At 34.5% G+C, this 22,165-nt stretch overlaps 3 protein-coding genes across 3 annotated transcripts; 2 read left to right on the top strand and 1 right to left on the bottom strand.

The window, feature by feature from the left end:
- Positions 1–9,065: 9,065 nt before the first annotated feature.
- On the bottom strand, positions 9,066–10,760 carry LOC112422785 (uncharacterized). Its single transcript, XM_024786446.1, has 2 exons — positions 10,350–10,760; positions 9,066–10,208 (listed from the first exon to the last, which is right to left on the bottom strand). The coding sequence occupies exons 1-2, from the start codon at positions 10,758–10,760 to the stop codon at positions 9,066–9,068; spliced, it is 1,554 nt and encodes a 517-aa protein (XP_024642214.1).
- Positions 10,761–11,344: 584 nt separating this feature from the next.
- LOC11442842 (protein CDI) lies at positions 11,345–13,535 on the top strand. Its single transcript, XM_039835204.1, has 2 exons — positions 11,345–11,908; positions 12,458–13,535. The coding sequence occupies exon 2, from the start codon at positions 12,460–12,462 to the stop codon at positions 13,243–13,245; it is 786 nt and encodes a 261-aa protein (XP_039691138.1). The 5' UTR covers positions 11,345–11,908; positions 12,458–12,459; the 3' UTR covers positions 13,246–13,535.
- Positions 13,536–13,667: 132 nt separating this feature from the next.
- On the top strand, positions 13,668–21,949 carry LOC120580922 (uncharacterized). The gene is made up of 3 exons (XM_039835205.1): positions 13,668–13,719; positions 19,859–20,167; positions 20,332–21,949. Exons 2-3 carry the CDS (start codon positions 19,891–19,893, stop codon positions 20,535–20,537), a joined length of 483 nt encoding a protein of 160 aa, XP_039691139.1. The 5' UTR covers positions 13,668–13,719; positions 19,859–19,890; the 3' UTR covers positions 20,538–21,949.
- The last annotated feature ends 216 nt before the right edge of the window (positions 21,950–22,165 follow it).

The following is a 22,165-nucleotide window of genomic DNA, read 5'->3' as shown; positions in this document are numbered from 1 at the left end:
CTTGTGGGAAGTGACTACAATATGATTAATTGAGACTTTCTATTAAAATAGGGGTAATTATGTAATTTAATATAATCGGGGCGGGTTCGGGGTGGGTATGTGTTTCCCCATTACCCGCCCCACCCCCATCCTTTAAAATCGGGGAAAACCCAAACCCAAACCCAGTCAAAGCGGATTTTCCCCGTCAAAATCGGGACGGGTTCGGGTGGGTACCCGCGGGTACGGGTTCTGTTGCCATGCCTATTAGCATATATGCATTCACTAACAATTCACCATCACATGTCATATATGCACTCACCAACAATTCACCACAATCATTCAATATCAATACATGAATTTCCACATTCCAAGTAAAGATGAAATACAATAATCTTATGATGAACATCATATCCAACACTTAACAAGTCACTCACATAACTTCATTTAACCATACAAAGCTATTCACCACAGATTTACAAGTTAAACGGGTTTAAAGAATCATTATCGACAAAGTCTGTATCAAGTGGCAAAACGGCCAACATTGATAATTTTCAAAGCTAGGTAACTTATTCAAGTTTTAAACCCTACAATTCCATCTTAATCAATCATGTAGTCATGAGCTTAAGCCACCTACGAACTTTTAAACATTAGTTCAAAGATTAGCTTAAGTTCGTCTGAGAAAACCCACAGTTCACATATTCCACATTCCCACCCGAAAAATGAAGTTTGATATGATTAAGACATTAAACCACTATACAAGCCTTGCCTAAGTCCACATGGACTGTAGACTCAACTTGTAATCCATTTTAGTTCACAAAATTCTGTTTCCGGCAAAATCCGAAAATCGCCAAAAGTTCAAGTTTCAACCAAAATAGAAAATTCCAAAATTCGAATGAGTAAATCACGTTCCAGTAGGTTTAGGAGTACAAACAGAGATTAAACAAGTTGAAAGAAGCATTTTACAAAGTTTGGATTGGCCTCCTAAAGCTCGGAACGAAAATCAAAGGTTGCTGAAACTAGGCTTGTTCTCTTAAGCGACCACGTGGTTCGCTTAAGCGACCAAGTTCCAGAAGCTACAGCAGTTGTTCGCTTGTTGTTCACTTACCGGTTCGCTTAAGCGACCGAGTTCTAGAACCTACTGTGATTGTTCGCTTACGCGTTTGTATAAGCGAACAGTCATCAGTTCTGTAGAAAATTACGAGTTTCACCCATTTTTCATCCAAAAATCCCAATTTTGATCTCCGAAGGTTCAAATATGTTTCCGATGTTTGTTTACAGGTCATAGTACTTAAAATGGCTCTCAAGAACACATCAAACATTACAACAAATACCCTTTAATCATAATTCACCAAATCCACCCATTTCAACAACAACCACTCATTTCTCATCATCAATTCATCATTTATACATACTCAGGCTATGAATCATCAACAACAATATTTCTTAATAACAACAATCATCAATTAAACATGAATCTCATCACAAATCAACAAGAACATAGCACAATTCAACAATTAAAGCACAATTCACAATATATCATTTTCACATACTATGAACAGGCAATTTCACCAACAACAATTCAATTTTCACCAATTTCATGTACTCAAACATATCATCATAACAAGAGCACGAATTTCAACAACTAAGAGCAAAATAATCACTTACTCAATTAAGCACTTAAGCATGCAATTAATGAAAAAATTACAACTAATTGATTATGGTTGAACTCTAACTCCCTTACCTCAATTAGCAACTAATCCTAGCCAAAGCTTCAATTTAGCTCCTAGAATCTCTATCACCTCTTGAGTCTTCAAGCTTTTCTCCCTTCTAACCCTTTTGCTCCTTCTCTTGAACTTTCTCTCTCTACCTCTCTCAACCCTAATGCCTTAGTCGGCCTAGCCCACTCATTCACTAATTCTAAAATGTTTCTACTCACTTAATAATAAAATAATAACAACGGTCACTTACCGGCTCACGACTAATTACCACACAAGTAACTTAGTAAAATAATGGTTCTCAGTTGAAACACTACAGAATAATCCTCACCATGAAATTACTAATTTACCCTTGCTCAATAATGGCCAAAATACCCGAGTCCAAAATGACTAAATTACCCTTCTAATCTCGAATTCTAATAATCCGAACCAAAAATACACACAGAGGCAATTAATCACATAAAAGCACATATAAACACATATTAACAATTAAGAAAAATCTAGCGAAAATCAGGCTATTACATTCAACTCCACCTAAAGCTGAGCTTTCTACCTCTCAACTAGCAAATGTGTACATCCCACTATGTCTTCCACCTTGAAACTCGAGAGAAAATATTCTCCAAGTCATCAAGGATTTTTTGAACTCCGCAAGTTTCTCCATGATGGCCTTTGACTCTACCATCTTGAATGAGTAAAGTTGTTGCTTTTGGAATTGCCGATGAGCCAAAGACTTTATCATATACAAATATTCGAACTTTGACCACATCGATGTCGCAGTTGGTTCCTTTGCTACTTCCCTCAAAACTTAATTCTCGAGGCACAAGACAATAGCAATCATGGCCTTGTCCACCATCTCGGTCTTTTCCGTTCGTGACATGGTGACCTGTAACGCACCTTCACCCTTCAAAGCTTTCTTACATTTTTGTTGTATTAAAACCGCTTCTATCTTTACCTTCCATAACCTAAAATCGTTATCTTCGGTAAACTTCTCAATATCCCACTTTGAACCTATGGTACTTGATTATCCTTTTACCGTTGCCCCACGGTGGGCGCCAATTGTTGTGAATTCGATGAAAAATCACAACAATAAAATACTTGATGTGTGGAGCAAATAATAATCAAGCAACCAAAACAAAGTGTATGAACGTTAAAACACAAGCCAAAAGTAGAAAATAGTGAGAGAAAGAAAGAGAGAATATGAAATTTGTTTACCTAGTTCGGTCCAATACTGACCTAGTCTGGGGGAGAGATGATCTCTATGTTCCCTATAACGATGAGTAACTTTACAAAAGAGATATCAATGAGTTACAAGAATAAGTCTCCCGCCTAATTCTACCAAAAGCATCAATCTCTTCTCGTGACCAAGAGACTCAATCCTAATATTGTTTCAGAAGGTGAATCAACCTCAACCCTAGTGTTTGTTGCCAAGAGCAAACTTTATACAAACCCTAGTTTGTTGTTTACTTCTAAACCCTTTTATTCAGACCCCTCTATCTCAAGGTTTACTCCGATACAAGGTCTATATTTATAGAGAAATATAACTCATAAATTTGGAACGAACATCACTCTGAAGATACGTTTTTTTTTTCAGTGAAAGAATATTTGCATCAAAAATATAATATTCCCTTTCAAAATATATTTGCATCAAATCGTCCATCATACGGTACAAAAATATATTTATTGTCCATAAATATATTTTCTACACAAAATATTTAAAACAAACTTTTATATTTTTAGCAATAATATTCTTCATCCATCAAATTTTAAGTCATACTACAATAAAAACCAAAACATTTTGTTAAAGTAACTTATAATAAAACACGGAGCGACTATGATTTATATATGCAGTTGCAATTAAATATATTCAATTGTATATTGGTTTCATTCTAGCTGGATCCCTCTGGTACATCCTTATTAAATTGAGAGAGGAGATAAATAAATAAATTCATATATAGTTTCAGTGTACTTGTTCACAAAAATATCGTATATAACTAGATTTTTTACCCGTACTTCGCACAAGTTTATTGTAAAGGAATTAACACATAAGAGATTGTTGCAGACCTAACAAAATTAATAAATAAGAATTAGGGTATTCTGTTTGTAAACGTGTTAAATAAGTGTAGAAAATATTGTCCAAAAAAAAAAGGCATCAGGATAAGAATGAAATTTGTGCGATGCATTTTTTTAGTATTAAATAAGTGTACAAAATATTTCCTTAAAGAAAAAAGCGTACAAATTATTGTAAAAAAAAAAAAAAAAAAAAAAAAACATGAAATTGGTGCGATGCATTTTTTTAGTATTAAGTAAGTGCACAAAATATTGTAAAAAAAAAAGCAAGAGGATATGAATCAAATTGGTTCGATGCACTTTTTTAGTATTGCTAACATAATACATCAAATGAGCGGGAAAATATTAGGTTAAATTGCTGCAGACTTAGAGCCAAAATTTTAGGATTGAGTTGTTGCAAACCTAATAGGGATTAGTGGAGGGAAGAAATTAGGTTAAGTTGCTGCAGACTTAACAAAATTAATAAATATGGATTTAGAGCCATAATTTTAAGATTTAGTTGTTGCAAACTTAATAAGGGATTAATGGAGAAAAAAATTTGATTAAATTGCTGCAGACTTAACAAAATTAATAAATAAGGATTTCACCGTAATTTTTTTTTCTTTCTAGGGTTAATCAATCAATAAATTTTGTTAACTTTATTCATAACTAAGCCATGTATTCGATAATTTTTAATTTACCGATGATATTTACAAATTAAAACTTAACTGGCAACCTAAATTCTTAAGGAACTTCTACCGTACACCCGTAAATTAAAGTGTATCGGTACTCCTACTTCAAAAATCTTTAAATTAACTATTAATTTTATAGGATAAAGAGTTATTTGTTGATATTTATATTTTAGAAAATGTAATTTTATAAGAAAAAACGTCATTTCATTGTTTATAAAAATCATACTATTTTTTTTATATATATTTTATTGTAAAAATAATCAAAATTCTCTATTATGAGTACAAAAAATTCAGAAAAATTAAATTTTATTTCTTCGACGTTTTTGGTAAATAAGATTTAATTATTATAATTATAGGTGATATAAAACAATTTTTCTCTTCAAAAAATAACACATTTAACTATTAATTTATTGAATTGGTGTACTAATACATCCAAAAATTTTAGTGTAGCATAGAATTTGCCAAATTTTTATGCAATTGATACATCTTCAGTCGTGCTCCCCCTATTCTGTTGCAATTAGAGCTCTCATGTCTATAAAATGAATTTGACTTGTTCTTTGCCTTGCATTCCGCCTATGTGGCACAATCTCTCCCTTTGCCCAAAACCTCTTCTTACGCTTGGATTTTTCCTACATGGCACTTCTCTACAGTCTTTCCAATAATTAAAAAAATTAATGATACATAGTCAAGTAAACAAAAATTCATGTATGGAAAACAACAACAGTTCCATTCCCACTAGCCATTTATAATGTTAAATATGGAAGAGAAAAAACCAATTCATGTACCACAAAAAAATAATGGTTCCATTCATTTGGTTTTATTTTACGAGCGGCTATATGGTACGAGAGAATCTGCACGACGTGTTGATCTACATGTGAGATTCTCTCTTAATGAATACTAGCTTGTAATTTTTTCAATATAAAAGACAAAAGAAGATAAAATAAACACTTAGAAGTGGAAAAATCCTTGAATTGTGTACTTCAATATATATCCACTTTTTGACACATCATTGGAGATGTAACTAAGAAGCTAGAGTGATATATATGAAAAAGCACAGTTAGAAGAAAAAGGTGCATGTAATTTCTCAAATTCTTATAAAGAAACATATATGAGATACTAACATGGGGTCAAATGACAATAACATAGAGTCAAAGGTGCAATGGGTTTTAATGCTTCCAATCACTTATTTTTTAACTGCTCTATTAGGCATGGTGTTCAGCAAATAAATTCTTCATGGGTGTACTTTCAAATGGCATGAAATCAATCATACGTGCTTCTTTTAAAATAAAAATGCTTCATTAGAGGTTAGATATCAAGCATGAAAATTAGAAGTCCAGTTAACATAAAGGACATTAAGAGATATATACTAATGTCATAAAGGAGAGTCTTTCAGGTAGAGAGCGAGAGTGAGGCAGTGGCTCGGGGAAACTTGGGAAACCGTGAAGACAATCCTTTTCGTCGGAGGTGAGACTTTTCAGGGGGAAGGGGTCCAAGCAGGGTGTCAGCAAATGGTGGGGGTGGGGGGGTTCAAGGATGGATGGACTGATGTGAGACAAAGACGTCAGAAAGCGTCAGGACAGGACAGAGACGACAGGAGGTTTTGCGGCAAGGAGGATACGGGGATTTTCATTTACGGCAATCTAGGTTTCGGTCACGTGTTGGTTCACGACGAGGACATAGTGGGGAGCGGAAAGCTAGAATTTTTGTAGGGTACGGTTCACGTTATCACAAGAGGGAGGATAAGCATACCGCACGATCAAACCACCATAACAGGTCTGCTCGTGGTGCTTCACTGGGCAGCAATGAAGGCCGCGATTGTGTGAACTCAGAGGAAAGGATGTAGACGTCTTGGGTTCTGAGTTTCGGCCGTTTGTGACTTCCTATTTTACTAATGTTCCGGAGGCAGTATCAGTTTTCCATCTAAAGAAAGAATTTGAGGTTTGTGCAATCTTAGATGATGTATTTTTGGCATGTAAACGTTATATGCATGGCAAGGTGTATACTTGTAGTTTTTGTACTCTTTAAAATTATTCAATATTGGTTCTTTGGGGTTGCCGCTACTTATGTTTGGTTCATTTTGTTGGTCTATATGACAAACTAAGAGAATGCGTTATAGGAGGGTGAATAGCATTTATGAAAATTTTCATGAGTTTAGCGAAAGTGTAGTTAGAAAATATTACGACTTTTGGATTCGTGCACAATATATGATAACAAGAATTAAAGACAACGAGTAACACTAAGATTCACAATGAATTGAGAAGTTCAAAAGTAGAATCTTAATTAATACAATCAATTATCAACAATCACAATTTACAAAAAAGCTCAAACTAAATCTAATTGGTATAATTGCCTGTTTGGTATAGTGGTGGGGGGAGCTTAAACCACGTTTTGGCTAAAGCTCCAAATTGGAGCTTCTACTTTTTCACGTTTTTTATGCATTGGGAAGTGTGAATAGTGCATTGGAAAGTGGTTTCTAGCTAGCTTCCAAAAGCCTTCCCAAACACACACTAAATCAATTGTGATCATTGTGAATTTAAAAGGATCTTAATTCAATGAATTAAGACCCGGTCAAGTCTCAAAATGAATCGCAATTAAATCAACTAGTAACAATCATTAAACTTCATATGCATCAATTAATGCAAAATCAAAGTGGGAAGGGAATAGAAAAACAACAGGATTTATTGTAGTTTCCCCTTTCATCATCGCTTTGGGGTACGTCTACTCTTTTTGATAGAATATGTCTCTATCAAGGACTTCCACCGTTGCACATTTGCTGAACTTTGATTATAATTGTTGTGATTACAAAGAATTCCCTCAATTACCCTAATCTTTAATCCTAAGCAACCGTAACCCCCAATCTTCATGTAACCCTTGAAATTGGTGGTTCTCCAAGTCTTCAAAATCTCAAACTCCCATGCAATCCTTGAAGCTCTTCACCTTGAACTCTTCTATGTTATGTCGAAAGCTTGGATCCCATTGAACTTGAGAAGATTTGTAAGAACCCTCATTCCCCTTAGAGGTGGAATGAAATCACTCTATTCTCTTTGTACCCTTGATTCCCAATCAGGTTACTTGAATGAAAACAATATACAATCCCTATAGCACTCTGACAATCTATGACTCAAAGACCATAAAGATTCTTAGAAAAAGTTTTTTATATGAAGAACTGGTGGAAATAGTTGCAATTTATTTAGTATTTCGGGAGTTGTGAGAATAAAGTTATATATAGAAATGAGTGGCAAGTGTAAATTTTTTCACAAAAACAATGTATGATTTGAATTACCAAAAGTTTGGTTCGATTCAGGTTCCATCCTAAACAATGTATGATTTAAAAAACAACAAGTACCATCCTACACTAATTTCAGGTTCCATACGTCAAACGAAATTTTTTTATAAATAGAATCAGTATAAGGTTTAAGGTACAAGGTTTAAGGTGGCATTGTACTTTAAATCTTACACTAATATTATTTATCAAAAGTTGTTATTCGATCTATCATACCTGGAAGGCTAGCAGGGTTGTCTTCTATGAAAATTTACGACACGGATACAAGTGGCAAGAGACTCAAGTAAGGGCACATGTAATACAATGGCTTCAATATACAATTAGTATCCATGTATTATTAATATGTGACCTTTAGTACTATTAAGTAGCTTACCTCCTATTTTGTTTAACACTTTTATTAATTTTGAATCTGAAAATGAATTATTATTATTATTATAATAGAATCTCACCAATTACATACAAGGATAAAGCTTTTGATCGATTGGAAAGGATATGAAACATAATTTTGTTGTGTTAGATTGCTAAGGTGTAGACTTCAAATTAAGGTGATGAGGGTTGAATTCATTTCCTACAAACCCCAAGAGGTTTTACGACGCAATGAGAACATGGCTGAGCCGGAGAACAGCAGGACCGTAATGGCTGCATTAGTGTTGTGTCATTGATATAAAATTACGGAGATAATGCTTTGCGATATATATCACTACGCTCTTCATGACGAGTGCGCTAACTGAGTTGCAAGGAATTTTATCATGAAAAGATTCAAGGACAGGTAGTAAATCCATCTTTATTCAAATGTGTACTTATTACGGTCAAGTGCATGTTGAGTGTTTTGCATTTCAACTTGCAATAATTCATGCATATACAACAGTTCATGAAACAACTAAATAAAACAGAACATCAACAAACTTTGACAGTGATAACTTCAGTCGGTAATGTTGTCCGAATGGCTAATGGTAGAAGTTGTTCCATTAATATGTGGCCATCATGACTCTTCAACATTCCTTTCAACTTAAGAGCTTCCAAGTCAATGCATCTAGAAATGTTGCTTGAATAACCATCCGGCACTGTGATATTCTTTAAAATTGTTAAAAATTCCCTCTTACATTTACCAGTCAAAGTAAAAATTGTCGGAGAAATTTTTCCATTTTCATTGCACCAAAGGTCAGATCTTATGCCCATAACTTCAAGGTCTCTTCGAGCATCAACATGGTCTTTATTCTTTGAACTATCGTTAAGCAAAGTATATATGATATTATCCAACACATTTTTCTCGATATGCATCGGGTCAAGATTATGACGCAAAAGATTGTCCTTCCAATATGGAAGTTCAAAGAATATGCTTTTCTTCTTCTAGATTGGAGGGTCATCTTTTGTAGATTGCCTCTTGCCTGTCCTTTTTTTCTGGTTTGGAGGGTCACCTTGTGTAGGTTGTTTCTTGCCTTTTCTTTTTCCCAACCCTGCTTTCTTTGGCTTTTTACCAAAAATGACCTTTATGTTTTCAACCTGTTGAAGAACTTGATGTCCAGATAATGTTACCGGTGGACTACGCATTTCTTGCTCACCATCAAAGTGAACCTTGTTCAATCTAAATTTGTGTCTCCGATCAAGGTAACGACTATGACCCATAAAACACCATTTACTGCTATTTTGAAGACGACAAGGTTCAGTGTCGGTGTTACACGAAGGACATGCAAAACCGGTGTATGTGTTCCAACCAGAAAGCATACCTAACCCCGGAAAGTCACTAATCGTCCACATCAAGGTTCCGTGTAATGTGAACACCTCTTTCTTAAAAGAATCATATGTGTCCACACCAGTTGTCCATAACTCCTTCAACTCCTTGACTAAAGGTTGTAAGTAGACATCGATATCATTTCCTGGCGAATATTTACCAGGAATTATCATCGACATTATAAAAGATGTATCTTTCATGCACAAGCATGGAGGAGTGTTGTATGGGATGAGCACAGCTGGCCAAATGCTATAATTTGAACTCATTACACCAAATGGATTAAAGCCATCACTAGCTAATGCAAGACGCAAGTTTCGCGGATCTGATGCAAACCAAGTGTGTTTCAGGTCAAATTGTTTCCAAGCTTCAGAATCTCTAGGATGCCTCATCATTCCATCGTTGTTATTATCAACTGCATGCCATCTCATATCCTCGGCAGTCTTTGATGAAAAAAACAGTCTTTTCAATCGAGGTTTTAATGGAAAATAACGAAGAACTTTTGTTGGAACTTTTTTTCGATTATTGACAACACAATCCTTTTCCCCTGATTTCCATTTTGAAGTGTTACAAATTTTACATGTCTCCCTCTCTTCATCTTCACCCCAATAAAGCATACAATCGTTGGGACATGCAGGTATCTTCACATAATTCATACCAAGTTTTGTAATTGTTTTCTTTGCTTCATAAAACGAACTTGGAATACTTGCAAATTCAAATGCATCCTTTAATAGCTCTAAAATCATTGTCAACGACTTATCACTCTACCCACACAAACACTTGATGTGATACAACTTTAACAAAAAAGACAATCTTGAATATCTTGTACACCCTTCATACAAAGGTTGTTCTGCATCTCTAGTTAATTCATAGAATTCTTTGGCTTCATTCCTTTCTTCACTTACACTTGGTATCACATCTTCATCTCGATCAATCTCTACATTTGATGCAATGGGTTCCTTATTTGTCTGATCCCTATCAACTCCAAACGCATCATTGATCATGTTTTGAATAGAATCTTCAACAACCACCGTGTCTTGACCTATATTTGGAATAGTACTAGTTGAGACGCTACTAGTTTCTCCCAAGGACTCCCCATGATGCAGCAAAACAGTGTACCCCTTTGGAAATGGTGACCACTTTAGGTGGTCGAACATTACGCTCCTACTTTGCGGTTTTTTGAAACGGCAAACTCTACAGGGGCATATTACTTTACCATTTTCCACTTCGTCTTTAAAGGCAAAATTAATAAATTCCACTATCCCTTGCTCGTATGCAGCCGACGTTTGTGGTTTCATAATCCATGAGTTATCCATTGCTTTAAATATAAAATATGGATTTCAATAAGTTGACATATCCGGTCAACGGTGGTGTCCGGTAGTCAACGCCGGTGCACCACCACCTTTTATTTATTTATTTTATTTTCAGCTTTGGACTTAAAAAAAAATATGTTTTTGGGCTTATACAAAAATAAGCATTGGGCTTAATTAAAAAAGGAATTCTGAATGTCGTTACTTTCTGCACCAATTTATTAACAAAATAATTAAGTAAAACCAATTAATTAACTAAAAAATTATGTTAAAAAAATTTAAAAAATAAATAATGCATTTTATTAAACGGATTGGATGGATAATCCATCCATTTAAATTTAATAATAGATGGGTTGGATGGACATAAAACCTAATGGATGGATTGGATGGTTTTTTTTTTTTTAAAAAAAATTTGGTGAATTTTAATGGATTAATCACTAATGGATTTTTTTGGTCCATCCATTAAGATCCAAATCCATATCCATATAATCCACCCATTTTACCACCCTAATAATAGCTATACATTCTATAATCCAGCTTTTGTCAAAAAAATAAATAAAAAGTTCTATAATCCAGCTATTGGTATTGCAATATACTACGCGTCAATCTTCACGATTCATAGCAATAGCATCAAATCAATCACAATCCCTAGATTTACTCGATATAGTATTATTTGTGTGAACAAAATATAATCCTCCACTGTCGGTGTGAAATAATCACGTTACCGCTCAATCCTCTCTCTCTTTATCTTCCAAATATCCTCAATTTTTCCAAACTAGTCCAACAACACTTGTCCCTTCCTTTCTTTCTTCGGGTAATTGGGTTTTCATTCTTCATTTTTGTTTTCTTTGATGTATAAGGTAATGTTTTGAAATTAATCAATTATCACATTATTACAACAACTGGGTCATTCTGAAAATTGTAAAAGATTACATTTTTTCACTGTTTTTTTGTATATGATCAAATGGGTGTGTTTGATTTGATGTATTTGAATCATAACAACAATTGGGTCATTTTTTGTCCCCTCCATCTTCTCTACAAAACCCATTTAAAAATATCAGGAACAGACAACCTTCGCCGGTGACCACCACGCCGGAGCTTGCAACCACCGCGCCGGGAAAGAGCTTGCAACCTGGGCTGTTGTCTTCATCAAGGTCAAGTTCTTTACATATTTTGTTTCCATTACATGCAACAACAACAATACAAATATGAAATTGGATGTGATTTTGTTTTATGTCTAGAGATGTAAATTTTTTTTTGTACATGAATCTTTTTTAGTTCCGATGCTACTGATAAAAAAGTCTGTTTTTTCAATGAATCTTTGATAGAACAGAACATATAATATACATATCTTATCTAAACAAAACATAATCTTATAAGGTTGAATCCTTGAAAGTGAAGAAACCAATGAGCAAGCTAATAATAGAAAAATGAATCTTGTTTTTGTTCATGATGAAATGGGTGTGTTTGATTTGATGTGTTTACATAGATTAATCATTGATTTGTTCTTTTAGAGATGAGTTTGAGCAATGCTTTGAAATTAATCAAGTATCACATTATTAAAACAATTGGATCATTCTGAAAAGTGAAAAAAAATAAATCATTTTTCTATGTTTTTTCTGTCATGATCAAATGGGTGTGTTTGATTTGATGTGTCTGCATAGATTAATCATTAATTTGTTGTTTTTTTCTTTTTCTTACAGAGATGAGTTTGAGCAATGGTAAAAACCAGTCACCATTACCAACTAGTAATGGTGATGGTAATGGAATAGGTGCACCCTTCAAGATCTTTGTGGGTTATGATCCACGTGAAGACATTGCATTTCAGGTATGTCGTCATTCAATCATGAAAAGGTCTTCAATTCCTGTTGAGATCATACCAATTAAGCAATCAGATCTGAGAAAAAGTGGTCTTTACTGGCGTGAAAGAGGTCAATTTGAGAGCACTGAGTTTTCTTTTACAAGATTCTTAACACCTAGTTTGGCAAATTATCAAGGTTGGGCTATGTTTGTGGATTGTGATTTTCTTTATTTAGCTGATATTAAGGAATTGGTAGATTTGATTGAGGATAAGTATGCTATTATGTGTGTTCAACATGATTATACTCCAAAAGAGACTACAAAGATGGATGGTGCTGTTCAAACTGTGTATCCTAGAAAGAATTGGTCTTCAATGGTTTTGTATAACTGTGGTCATCCTAAGAACAAGGTTCTTACTCCTGATGCTGTGAATTCTCAGACTGGTGCTTTCCTTCATAGGTTTCAATGGCTCGAGGACGATGAAATTGGTTCTGTACCTTTTGTTTGGAATTTTCTTGAAGGACATAATAGGGCTGTTGAGAATGATCCAACTACTTCACCTAAGGCTATCCATTATACTCGTGGAGGGCCGTGGTTTGAGGCTTGGAAGAATTGTGAATTTGCTGATCTATGGCTGAATGAGATGGAAGAGTACCTTACTCAAGCCAAAAAAGAAAAATCTGATAATTAGAGATTTGAAGATGCATTTGGATGTTTTAGTATTGATATCTGTTTAGAGTCGGTCAATTATGGCTATGTATTATTCTTTATGTCAAATTTGTTATTCTGCTAAGTTTGTATCTGATGATGCAAGTTATGAGAATAGGAGTATGAATGTTGCTAGTTCATATCTTATGTAAATGCCTTTCATGATGTATTTGATTTTTTATTTGTTTAATGACCTCTGGAGGCCCTGACAAGAGGTCTAAGAATAACTTTGTATTGAGTGTTTTAAACAACAGGGCTTTATTGTTGCGATTACGCATTGTTCTCGGTTTTTAATCATAAGATAAGATGAGCTTCAATATATTTTGTGCAGGTTCTGCTCATAGTATGTCTCTGATGTTGAGTGCAGGTTCTGTTTCATCATGAACAAAAACAAGATTCATTTTTCTATTATTAGCTTGCTCACAAGATTCATTGTTTTTTGGATCAAACATAACTGGTATGTTTCTTTCTTTCTATCACTTCTTAGCTTGCTCATTGGTTTCTTCACTTTCAAGGATTCAACCTTATAAGATTATGTTTTGTTTAGATAAGATATGTATATTATATGATCCACTTTATCTTATCCATAAAGTTAATCTTATTAGATTATGTTTTTGTAACTTCTAAGTTGCATACATGCTTTAATATCCTACCTTTATTAACATAATAGTATTGTGTATTAACATGCTTAGTGTTGTGTTTTGTGGTAATAGTAATAGTAATTGTAGTAATAGTCAAAAGTTGTATAGAATATGTCATGGAAAATAACCAACAATGGCATGTGCTATCACTATTTGAATTAGGCTTTTATATTTAAGGTTGAATCCTTATAAACAAAACATAATCTTATAAGGTTGAATTGGTCAAACACTCAAGAGTTGAATTTGAATTCTTGCAGAGCTCCAATTCAACTTGTTGAATTAAATTCAATTTTAGCAGTTGATTCTTGTTTGGATGGCCATGAAGATTTGTCATGAAGAAGCATGCATGTTAGCCATGAAATCCATTCATAAGCTTGTTCTCTAACAAACAATTTGAGTTTATGGTATGAATGAATCATCCTTAACATTATCCATGGCAAGATATTATTTTCAACTTTGTTACAACCTAACCTATAATGCTTTCGTGATATGATTTTTCTATCTTTGTCAATTAAATCTAATACTTCCTTTATTTGGTTCGAAAGTAAGGGTATGTTTGGACGGAGGCTTTTGGAGGAGTTTATTTTTCTTTTCTAAATTAAGAAAGCTATACAAAGTTTTTAGAATTGAATTTAGTGAGACCGAATGTTACATGATCATGTATTATGTTATTCTTTCAAAAACAATTAAAATCTCAATCATATACCAAAATATAGACTTAGCCCTTCAAAACCCTTTATACAAGGATACCCAAATCTCAAATACTTGAATCGAGAATGTTGCATGAAGAAGTTAGAACAATGGTTTATTGAAACAACTTGATTTTAATGAGGCAAAGGCGAACAAATGAATGTATGCAGCAGACCTAATAAGGTGCATTTCAGAAAGCTGACTAATGAGTAACACATAATTCAGTCAAGTAATTCGGTTCTAGGCTTAATGTTACTTTTAAGGAATTAGTTTCCTTTACATTTACATTTGTTATATATATCCTGCATTTAGAATTATTTTCATTTGGCTAAAATATACTTTTGGTCCCTGCAAATGTAGTGAGTTTGGGTTTTGGTCCCTGATAATATTTTTTTTTAAAATCGATCCCAGCAAAAATTTTTGTTTTTTAAAAAAGTCCCTGGACCCACTTTCTTGCTGATTTGGCACATTTTTGCTTAGGTGGTAGCTGATGACTGTACCAACTTGAACATGTGGCGCACACATGGAATTTAATTTATTTTAAACATTTTATAAATCCTTTTAATAAAATTAAAATTAGTTTTTCAAAACTAAAAATAAATTTAATTAAAATAAATATATAGAAGAATTAGAATCAACATATTCATTATCTCTACAAAAAAGCAGTGCAAACTTGGAACCAGAAAAGCAATTTATTCATCTTTCTTCAGCTGCATTCATCATTGGTTCTTCACTAGGTTACCCCAGAATCCATCAAATCCCCACATAAATCACCTCCGATCTCGTCATTAACCACCATCGCTCTCTATATTCCTCCGGCCACATTTGTTTTATCACTCCTCGAAAGATGAACGATTGAGGGATTGAAATGGATGGTCGATTCAAACGATGAACGGCGAAGAAGAAGATGAAGAATGATGGAGGGATGGAGATTAATGAAGAAGAAGAAGGGGGAAATTGGAAACCCTAAGATTTTCCCCTTTCCACCATCTGGGTTCGGGTTTCGCTTGCCGGTGTAGCTTGTTCCGATTCTCGTCGCAGCCGTCTTCTTTGTCGTCTATTTATACAGCTTTGATTCATTAACAGTCCGTTGCAAATCGTAATATCCGGAGTTTGATTCATATCTAATTTTGATGATTAATGACAGATCTGATTCATATTTGAAACACAACTTAGCCTTACCACCATCACCACTGTAAATCGGTTTGATGAATGAAGGATTGGAATAGTATGGTGAAGGTTTGGGAATCCAAAGTGATTTGTGTTTTATGAGTCAATTGGTTTGTTGCTTTAATTTATTTTATGGCTTTGTCGTGATTTTGGTGATGAAGATGGATTTGAATGAATGATTTTTGTTGAGCAATTTTTTCTTGGGTTTGATATGCAGCTGGCTGGAAATTTATGAGTTTTATTCAAGATTACATTGCTTTACTCGTACACGTATTGTTATCATGGTTTTTGGGTGCCAAGCCATTAATTGGACTTGAACCTTTTGACCGTTGATATCTCTCTTTTTTCTTGGGAAGGGTAAAAGAAAAAAACCCTTGATTTTCCGAATTCGGGGGTCGTTTTCGCTACGGGAAGGTGTTAGGCACCCGGAGCGATTATGGTATTCCATAAGAACCGTTCTCCTAAGCTTATTTCTACGCTTTACTTTTAGAGACTATTTGTAAAAAAAGAAGGTGTGATTAGTGAAGAATGGGGGTGAGAAGAAGTAGAATTTGATTTTATTTCGGCTTGGAGGGGTTAAAGTCCCTTGCCTACGTACCGTTTTACGGGATCAAAACCGGCGTAGTTCTTGCTAAAAAGACTTGTTGTTTTTTGTTTTAATTGCTTGATTTTAAATTTTGAAAATGATTTTGAAGAAAGGGATTGAGAGGCTTCATGAGCATTAGAATATGAAAAAGTGGCGGTTTGTTTAGTGATTTCGCAAAAAGGTCTAAATGATTAGATTTATTTGAGAATTTTATTAAGAAAATAAAAGGGGAAAAATTGTTGGAGTTTTGACTCCATTTTTATGAAAAATATTTGAAGCGAATTTGTTTGCATATTTTTTGGAAAAAAAACTGGATTTTCTCTAAGTGTTTAAACCTAAGCATTCATCTAACCATGCAATCCTAGCCATACATCCACACATGCAATCCTAGGCATACATCTAGGGTGAGTGTGTGCGTGCCGGTGCGCCATAGTGTCCATAGTCCATATTACAAAAATTGCCTAAATACATTCTATGACCTCTTTGCCAAGCTACAAACTAATGATAACAAATTACATCATCGAATGAATTAAAATTTGCAAAAATAAATGCTAGGCTAAAGAAAGTGGAGGAGATAGTGAAATGCTATGAAATGTATGGCACATGAAATGAAATGGTTAGTAATCATAAAACACAAAATAGTAGGAAATAAACAAAAAGAAATTGCATAGGAATGGCAAAAAGAAAGTAATAAAGTGGTAAAAAACCTAAAAAATTTGATATGATACCTATATGTGCTTGTGACCCATAATTCTCACATCATGGCAATTTTGAAAGAGATTTTGTTTCAAGCCATGACATGAAATCAACAGAGACACATACAAGCAAAGTATCACACCAAATTCATAGAGAAATTTGACACTTTATTCCTTAAGACAAACACTTGTTGCTTGCAAAACAAGAAATTTACAAAATCATATCCAAAAAACAGCAAAAAGGACACATGACCAGAGGCATTTTCATCACAATATTGGATATCTTTCATCCATGTCACATATCAAAGTGTCAAGAACAAAAAAACATAACCAAAAGAATACCAAAAATGTAAAAACACATGGGAATTAATTCATGCCATTTTACCATTTTTTTTACATGCAAAACACCATAAAAATACCAGAAATATATCAAGAAACACCTAGGATTTTTAGGAATTTTTGTAAAAAAAATGTGAGCAAGAAACAGGTTCAGATAGCAAGAAAAAAACGGTGCAAATAGCAAGAAAAAACAAAAACGCAGGAAAAAATAAAGAACAAAGCCCAAGCCCAAAACTACAGGATCCGGATGCACAGGGAGCGTTGGATTGATCCAGGGAGGGAAACCCTAGATCCAACGCTCAGGATTGAAGGGATTGGACCGGTCTTGAACCGGTCCGGTTCAGTTGCCTATAAAAACACACTAGCACCGGTTTTTTCATTTTTCACTCCCCTTTCTCTCTCTACACTCAGAGCTTCTCTCTCTTCTCTCTTCTCTCTTCTCTCACCTCGCCGGATTCTGTCATGGCACGCCGGAGAGGATGAAGAACTGGCCGGAACCTTCATAGGTCCGCCGGAAACTTCATCTTCTCCGGTGAAGATCTAGGGTTCCGCCATGAAACTTTTCAGAAACTTATGATTTTTACATCTTTTGATTCGTCCTTTAACCCTAAACACGAATCCAGCAAAGATTTTCTCAAACACAGCTTGAAACGACGTAGATCGGAAAATCTTCGTACGGTTTTGAAACTAATTTTTTTGATCTTTTTTTTTGAAAGAAAACGTTTATATCTTTAAGGATCTACATCGTTTCGTCGTTTATCACTTCTCTGGTGCTTGTTCTTGCTTTCAAAACTTGGATCCTTATGGATCTAGGTTTTGGTGTTTACGGTTTGGTTTTAGTTTTTAATTCTGGAAACTTTTGGATTCTGTTTGTTCACGTGATTTTACAGGTTAAACTATGATATCACTTTTGAAAAGGAATTCTGAGTTTTACCTGAAGTTTTTGATTGGAGGTTTTATGAGATTCTTCAGAAATCTTGATTCTGTTCTTGATGAGTTTTGATTCTTCTGCTTGTTCTTTGGACCGAAAATAAATCGGTGATTCACTGGTTTAATCCCTTCATCTTCTCCGATTCTTTCTCTGTGATTATACGCTTGAACTTGCTTTCCCTCTTCTGATCTCCTCTCTGTGATCAACGCTTGAGCTTGCTTCAATGCGAGCTCGCGTTTGGAATTGCAGAGAAACGATCAATTCAGTGATGAAGATTCCACAGAATCTCTGAGAATTGATCCAAAAATTGTTGATTCTGATGAATTTTAGGGTTTCTGGAAACGGTTAGGGTTTTGTGTTCTTGGTGTTCTTGAGAAATTCTGAGAAATTTTCTGTTTTGATTCAATTGCTGAGAGAGAGAAAATTGGATTTGTGTTTATGAGTTGGCGTGTGGTTAATGGATTGAAATCTGACTCAATGTATTTATAGCTGACATGTGTACACTTGAGCCAATAGAATTGTGACATCTGGACTCTGATTGAAAAAAAAACGCAAATTTGACCTTTGAGCCTTTTCTGCAAAATTGAAAAATTAAAGGACTAAAATGAAAATAACAAAAAGGACTAAAAATGCAAATAAAAAGAAATCTGGACTGAAATGCAATTTTGGACCTCTTCGAGGACCAAAATGCAAAAAGGTAAAAAAAATAAAATTGAATTAAAATTTGTAACCTGACAAAACGTAAAGTGAAACCCAAAATAAAATCAACAAAAGGACTAAAACGAACCAATGGCTGACATGAGGTATTTCAAAATACCTTCCTGCCAAAATTTTAACAGGAAAAGACCAAAACGCCCCTAGGGACTAAAATGACCTAAACTGACTCAGATGCAATTTGAAATGATATTTTTAAAACAGAGATTTTAACAATGATGTTATAAAACAATTTGAAAAGACTCAGAGACAGTCACAAGGACCAAAATGGGTTCCCCTGCAGAAAATGACCAAAATATCCTTTTGTATGATTCTCTTTGAGACAGAGACAGTAAAAAGTGCAGATGAAACAGAATGAACATTCAGAGTAAAGCAACAATAATTTGACATTTATCAGTAGTAAAAAAGTTTGAACGAGTATTTTTAGGTCCAAAATCAGGATATAACACGTATTCATAAGATGGATGAAGATGATTGTTTTTTGAAATTTTAATTAAAAAAATAATTATTTGTATTTAATTAAAACAAACAAAAACCATTTTAGCATTTTTATTTTTTTCATTAATATTTAAATCAACATAATTGCCACATGTACCAGTCCTACACAGTCATCATGTGCCATATGGACAAAAATGTGCCAAATCAGCAAGAAAATGGGGCCAAGGACTTTTTTAAAAAACAAAAAATTTTACAGGGATTGATTTCAATTTTTTTTTTTTACCAGGGACCAAAACCCAAATTCTTTATATTTGCAGGGACCAAAAACATATTTTAGCCTTTTCATTTTAAGGTGCAACTCAGAAGTTGTTTTGATTTGAATAATATTTCAGGAACATTCTTGGAAGTGTTTGTCCTTCTGAAGATGAGTGGAGAAGAAAACAAGATAGTAAAACCAAAGACTGATAGTGAACTCTTTCTGAATAACGCTAACCAGTGCGATTGGAAAAATTTGAAAAATGACTCGTGTGCAGGTGCATATGCAGCTTCAAGAGCTGATATGACATTAGCTACTACTGACCCTCTTTCCGAATTAGTTTGGTCTTCAGATAAAGGTTTAAGTCTTAAATGTGCCGATTCAAGCTTTGCTGATAAAAATAGTTCTCCTTTTCTCGATGTTGGACCTAGCTGCTATAATCAATGTAAGAAACATATAGGTTGTTATTTTAAATACAGTTTCCAACATTTGAAATATACCCTCGATGTTAAAAAAAGTAGGTTTATTGAATTGAATGTTTTTATTAGAGAAATTTAGTTCTTTCTTCTGCATGCCTTAATAGTATTCCTCGTTCTGAATTTTCTGCAGATCAGGTTGATCAAAGGCCAACGGATGATTTATTACTTCAATTAGATGAACCTAAACCTATTATGGAGCAAAATTCTCCATCGAGGAGACCTTCCAATGAAGGCGTAAATTATGGTACTAGTACTGCAGTTGAGCCTATAACTGAATACAAAGGCTTTGGTGCTGCAGGAACTAATTTAACATCCTCCAGCAGGAATCCTATATAAAAACTGGAATCTAGTGCCGAGAATGATTTAAGAAATGTTGATGCTGAACCTGCTTGTGCTGCGACATGGGTAGGTATTGTTAGTGAGACTAAAAACAAATATGAGGACAATGAATTGACACTGCCTTGCGATAAGGTTCTTCCTGTTTTGCATTCTCCATGTAACAGCGAAATCCGCATCGCAAAAAACAAAGGCAAGGAAAAGTCCTTATCAGACGGGGATGCAAATGTAAGATTATCCATGGATAATGACAGCAATTCAAGTGTTGAAAGCTGTAACAGTGCTAGGTTTTTTTCCACAGGTAAGAAGCGGAATAACTTTCAACAACAGTTGGTAATTGGGAGTAAAAGAGTCAAAATCGACAATGAAGAAACTTCTGGTTCCAAATCGTACATTAAACAAGAAAGCTCATTTAGAAACTGGATTTCAAGCATGGTGAAAGGGCTCTCACAATCAACTCAAGATGATTCGAACACTTTAGCTGTTAGCCTTGCAAATCCAAATCTTCATAATGCATGGTTTGACGAGAAAGTATCACATGCAAAACGAATCAAAATCCTGAGCCGAAAAATACAGGATTCAAATCCATTTTTCAGTCCATGTATTGTCCAAGTTTGAAGAATATAGGAACAAGAATGTTTCATCAAGGAGAAGGTGACGAGGATTTAGAGCCAAGTAATAACACGGTACATGGAATAAATGCTACTCCAATAACTTGTTTTCTAGAGAGCAATTTCCTTGACAAACGGCATTTTCAATCAAATAAGTTTGAGCCTAATATCGAACCTTTAAATTTTTATAACAGTCAGGAAATAATCAAAATTAACCCAGCAGAGAATGAAAATTGTTCAAACTTGTGCCTTAGTAAGGATAAGGAAGAAATGGTATCAAATTCATCTTCAATCACATAAAATACAAATAATACTGATAATGTAGATTCCAACGCACCATCCGAGAGAAAGGAAGCAGAGAATATCTGTCACCGGAAAGACAATCTAGGGAGTCTATGGATAACTCGATTTGCTCCAAAATCCAGTGGTTTTGAGGAAGATGAGAGAAGTAACAGCCAAAAGTTGAAGTATATGTTCAACGACCTTTCATCATCTTCGCGAGGATTCACAACCTCGGAGCAAATGGCTTCGACGTTTGCAAGGAGATTTGTTGGCCCCAAACATATCATGCCAAAAGACAAACCAGAATGTACCTCACAAGTAAATCTGTTTTGTTTGTTTTGTGGAAAAAGAGGTCACCAACTCAGTGATTGCTCAGCAGTTGCAGAAAGTGAGCTAGAAGATCTTCAGGAGAATGTAAATTCATATGAAGGTCCGGAAAATTTTCCTTTGATGTGCATTAAATGTTTTCAGCTCAACCACTGGGCAGTTTCATGTTCCAGTTCAATCTCAAAAAGGAAACATGAATCGAAAGTCAAAACTTTTCTCCATGAAGGGAGTGCAAGACCGGCGGAGATTGACGAGGCAGACATGATTTTATCTGGCGGTGCTATCCATGATGGAATCCATCCCAAAACAGATCAGAATATGAATTTAAAGCGGAAATCCAATGACGTTATAAACGCCAAGATAGAATGCAATGCATCATGCAAGAAATATTGTGGTTCTAGTTCAAAG

This window comes from Medicago truncatula, chromosome 6, assembly GCF_003473485.1.
Source record: "Medicago truncatula cultivar Jemalong A17 chromosome 6, MtrunA17r5.0-ANR, whole genome shotgun sequence".
Taxonomy (NCBI): domain Eukaryota; kingdom Viridiplantae; phylum Streptophyta; class Magnoliopsida; order Fabales; family Fabaceae; genus Medicago; species Medicago truncatula.
This window is presented reverse-complemented; position numbering and strand designations above follow the sequence as displayed.

What these genes read in the sequence shown, in the direction of transcription:
- LOC120580922 (XM_039835205.1), top strand. Translation starts at nt 19,891, where the DNA reads ATGAGTGGAGAAGAAAACAAGATAGTAAAACCAAAGACTGATAGTGAA. An exon ending in ACCTAGCTGCTATAATCAAT is followed by an intron (nt 20,168 to 20,331) that starts GTAAGAAACATA and finishes AATTTTCTGCAG; the next exon opens with ATCAGGTTGATCAAAGGCCA.
- LOC112422785 (XM_024786446.1), bottom strand. Translation starts at nt 10,760, where the DNA reads ATGGATAACTCATGGATTATGAAACCACAAACGTCGGCTGCATACGAG. An exon ending in ATGAAGATGTGATACCAAGT is followed by an intron (nt 10,209 to 10,349) that starts GTAAGTGAAGAA and finishes TTGTGTGGGTAG; the next exon opens with AGTGATAAGTCGTTGACAAT.
- LOC11442842 (XM_039835204.1), top strand. Translation starts at nt 12,460, where the DNA reads ATGAGTTTGAGCAATGGTAAAAACCAGTCACCATTACCAACTAGTAAT.